We start from the raw sequence: 4,467 nt of genomic DNA, 5'->3' as shown, positions 1-4,467 counted from the left end.
TCTGCGGTGGTGATGGTGTTGGCATAACATACGAAGTATCTTGCAGGTACAAACTTCGCGACCTACAGATACGCCTAGCAAACCAATAAGCCACAGCTCGATGCGTGAGTTGAAGTATATGTCTCCCAAAAGGGCGAAGCGGAGGAAACCTCACTCCCCGGCCACTGTTTTGCATCGCAAAGGTGCGCATGATAAATTCACACCAAACTTGTCGAGAGGTGCGCTTTCACTCACGTCCTACAGGTTCACTTAACTTGCTTTAAGTTCACGGTTCACACGGCTCAGCTTTCCTATAAGACAGTATGTAAGGGTAAGCCATAAATTCCTCCTGAGACTGCACACACCCACCCACCCACGCTATACTTATAATATACGTATGCGCACACTGAGCTGGGCCGCTTATGATAACCTTCGTAAACGGGATGTGCCGTAAACCCCATGGGGTTAACTCGATGCTGCCGAGGAAGCACGAGAGCAGACTGCAAAGCCTTTCTCGTTGGTCTTTGGCGAAATGCGCCATTAACTGAAAATTGATGCCAAGTTCCGTGTCAAGCCCTGCGCTGCACCCAGCGTATGACAAAACCACTCAATTACCACTTCACTCAGCATGCGTAGATGTTGAAGAACGCAACCTGCGATGAGGCTATGAAAGGCTGCATCCTTGCTTTTGAGCACACCCTCTGGGAACACAAAATTTGCTTTTGAAAAATGCAGGCAAGTGAAAATAGGTGAAGCTGAAGGCAATTGTACTTGAGAAAGAGATGCCCTGACGGGGGCCGTAACGTCCCACTCCCGTCTTCCTCCCTCAAGCTCGATACGAAGAGAGCTACAAAGCCACCACAACCGGTGGGACGAATCACGACGCCCACGCCCAACGAAGAAAAATCCAGAAGAAAGTAGTACGGGGACAAATAATAATACCACGAACCTAGGTTTGATGCTAGGAAACGCACACCGCTAGCGCAAGCTGTTACAACACAATATGAATGCTTGATAAGGTGCTTTGCAGAGGCTGATATCCAGAACCATGCACCAACGAAAGTATTTACGCCAATTGCAGATCATGTGCTTGCTAGTGTACTGCACTCATTCTCACCTTTGGGACATCTAGCACAAAGTGTGCACATACTTTCTAGGCGATCGGCAAATTTCCACGTCATTTGCAAACGTGGCTCATGGTTTTCTGCAAGCTGAACCTCCCTACATGTGCAATACCTTGTTCGCCCGCGCTGCACTGCTTTCTTGAAGCCACTTTTTCCCACGCTAAGGGAAGCATGACCACTGCAGTAAACTGTCTGCAAGGCACTTGATTTCAAGACTACAAGCGAAAGACAAGTAAGCAAGCCGCAGCAACTCCCACGCCAACTGTCTGCACAACTAGATCCAATTTCGTTTGCGTTGTGCAATGGGCTCGCCCCTGGTTAAACGCAGTTTTAGCACCACAGACGTTGCCCAGATACGGATTATCTAGTTCGCACGCCTCACAAACTGGCAAACCAAGGGAAGTTTGCTTGAAAGGACTGGAGCGAGGTATTGAGAAAATAATCAAAAGAACTCCAGTAACACCTGTGTTATTGCGAAGGCCTATTGCAGTGTACTATCTCCTTTTGCAGCTGCTAAAGCGTAGTAATGTGCTGGAATGGGTGCGCAAGTCCGCACAAGGGTAAAAATGGCACGCAATACCCTGCCACGAAGGCACATTGCGTGATAACGATGACGGCCAAGCAGGAAGAATAGGCATATGCCCTCAACTGATCAACGTCCAACCCACAAGATTGCTCCGCGCCAGCTTCTGATATACATCGAGCATGCATCACTGACCCCATGGCCGCAGCTAGTGTGCCTTGGGAAAGGCTCAGCCACCAACGACCCCACCACTCTTCTTGATAACACCTAATGAAACAACTGTGGGTCCAAAAATATCATTGCCTGACTTTATACATGTTTAGGTTGATGTGGAACGCGCCTCGTTCAAAGCGAATGACATACGCTCTGCAGCTTCACAGCTAACCAATGCTGATGAGCGGATGCAGCAAAAAGTGCTGAACAGACCCTTGTCCACGAGAGACAACTGTATTCGACCTACTCTGTCTCAGTATCCTAAAGAAGTATGCAAGCCTGGTGGAGGGGAAATCGTGCGTGCAGATGTACCCTGTCGCCCTAAAAGGCAAAAAAGGCAAAAGTTTCTGGCTGCTCAGTCCGCAATAAAATTCACCACCGAAGAGCCCCCGCATACAACTACAGAAAGCCTGGCAGCTTCTGATATGCATTCTGTACACGTGAGTGCCTAAGTTGGTTTCAGTCAGCCAAACGAGATAATAGACCTTCAACAGAGTGAACTCCAGCAAATTCACAACCACACGCTAGAATATATCCGGAGACGGGCACCCCATAAATCCCCTTGCGGGTTCCTGAAGGGCGTGCGGCCTACAGACTACGGAGAAATAAATTTTCTTCTGGGTCTGCACTTCTTAGCATAGCAACTCAACTAATGAAATAATCTGCAGCAGCCTCGTGAGAGTGCAAAACTCTATGCGTCTACTGCGTCTGAGCAGCAAGGTAAAGGCAAGAGTCAGCAATCAAAGGAACGACGTCACAACTAGGTACAAAGAACCCCGAAAGCGACTCGACCCAAGCGAGACCCTATTATGCACTTTCCCAATACCGAGAAACCGGAAATTTGTGACAAAACGCGAGCAACTAAAGCCATTAATGAGATTATGAGTGAAGAATGCTGGCCACAGTCACGAAAGCAAATCACAGAATGTATCATAGTATTCTTGTTGAAGCAAATGGCTGATCACAGCGTGGAGCACACTAAGATCCCTTCAAGCGGGCAAATGAGCACCAGACCTATATTCGGCAATAACAACTGCCTCCGCGTTGGTGCATAGCGGAAGCTATGCACCAACGTCAATAAAGTGCACCTCATTATACATACAAGCTCACGATTCCGCAAAGCTCGAGAGGGGCTTGAGCGTAATCTAACAGGCCTAGAAAAGGCAACGGGCCCGGCGGAGTGGGCACGAAGAGACTCACCTCAGACTAGAGCTAAGAACGGGAGAAGTGCGGGGTGCTGCAAAATTGTACTAATCGGGGGGTTCTGTGCACCGTAAGAATGGTCGCGAGGCAGCTTTGGACTGCTCGAGGCAGCCGTGGGCTGACATCCAGAAAATGGTCGCAGTACGCAAGACACTCCTGAATTCTGTGGAAAAACAAAATTGTCTCCTTCGGTCCTTTAACGTGGCAGTTGACTATTCACCACTATCAGCAGCTGCATTTGCTAGAAATACTTGGGCTTCGCGTAAGGGGGCAGGCAATGCTTGCGTGTTAGACGCACAAGCTGGGTACGTTATTAACCAACCACTCAGTGTCGATGCAAGTCTTCGCAAAAAGAACAGGCCTATTTATTGTTGGGGTCACTGCCTCAAGTTAAACATGCATGCGAAAAGGCAAGCGTCGCTCAACTGCAAGCACAATCAAAACCATGGATGCTGACGAGAAAAATTTTGCCCGAATTTTGTCTTCTTTCTCGTGCATCTCTAGCCGGGTCCTTGAACTTATCAGCACGTCCAGCCATACAACCATCGCAAGGTCATATACCTTGGAGTATATACAACGCACACGAAAAATTATGAAACAAGCAATGAATAACATGTCGGGTACACTAAAGGAGACGCCCAGGATGATACTGCAAGAAGCAAATGCCAAGCTGGCCCCCCAATGCACCTATATCCTTTAGAGTCTCAAGTATCACAAGTAATCAATGTCGCTTACTAACTGCAAGCCCAAATTCAGTTCAGCTAAACGTTCTTCCCTATTCGCTCACTTTCTCTTCTTAGCCTCTGGCTGCCGCTTCTTCAACACGCCTCACTGCTCCTCGCAAACCATCTTTTAGCGCGCACACGACTAGAGGATTCAGTCATTTCAAATACGCACATCGGGCTCCCCTAGCAACATGCAACTGGACCCATCTTCTTTGGGCTTATCCCATTCCTAATTTCGTTAGGCTACCCGGGTTCCGTCGAAAAGGAAAGACACTCTGATACGAAGTTGTTTGACTAATGCATCCGTGGTTTACTTAGGAACCAAAAGCAGCTGTTCCACAACATCAGATCATGGTTATGCGCATAACCATGATTTGAAGTTGCGCACGTCATTATCCAGAACAGCGGGACAAAACTGCGTCTGCCAAGCGACGCAGGATCCGACGTAACAGCTCACATTTTACTCATGCGCCTTCAGGGCTTCCATTAATATGCAGCAGGACGTCGTAATATCATTTTGAAAGCTGTCTAGAGGCGCCTATCCACAGCGCGGAGAAAAATGCTCGTCAGGCTTGGGTGGTAAAAATCTTCCGCTAGTTTACGGGCATTTGCTAGCATCAAGGTGCACACGTTCATGCGCAAAACTCTAGAGCTGCCACCAGCATGTCGCGGCAACCCCATGGCATCCAAAGCATGGGCA

At 48.4% G+C, this 4,467-nt stretch overlaps 1 protein-coding gene across 1 annotated transcript; it reads right to left on the bottom strand.

Moving 5' to 3' along the window:
- Nucleotides 1-265: 265 nt before the first annotated feature.
- On the bottom strand, nt 266-1,276 carry EAH_00039900 (hypothetical protein; the record flags this gene model as incomplete). Its single annotated transcript, XM_013391907.1, has 4 exons — nt 266-334; nt 595-680; nt 929-1,012; nt 1,216-1,276. The coding sequence occupies 4 exons, from the start codon at nt 1,274-1,276 to the stop codon at nt 266-268; spliced, it is 300 nt and encodes a 99-aa protein (XP_013247361.1).
- Nucleotides 1,277-4,467: the final 3,191 nt, after the last annotated feature.

This window comes from Eimeria acervulina, genomic scaffold (assembly GCF_000499425.1).
Source record: "Eimeria acervulina Houghton genomic scaffold, Eah_scaff477, whole genome shotgun sequence".
In the NCBI taxonomy this organism is placed as follows: Eukaryota; Apicomplexa; class Conoidasida; order Eucoccidiorida; family Eimeriidae; genus Eimeria; species Eimeria acervulina.
The sequence above is the reverse complement of the archived record's forward strand: the minus strand, read 5'-3'. Positions and strand labels throughout refer to the sequence as shown.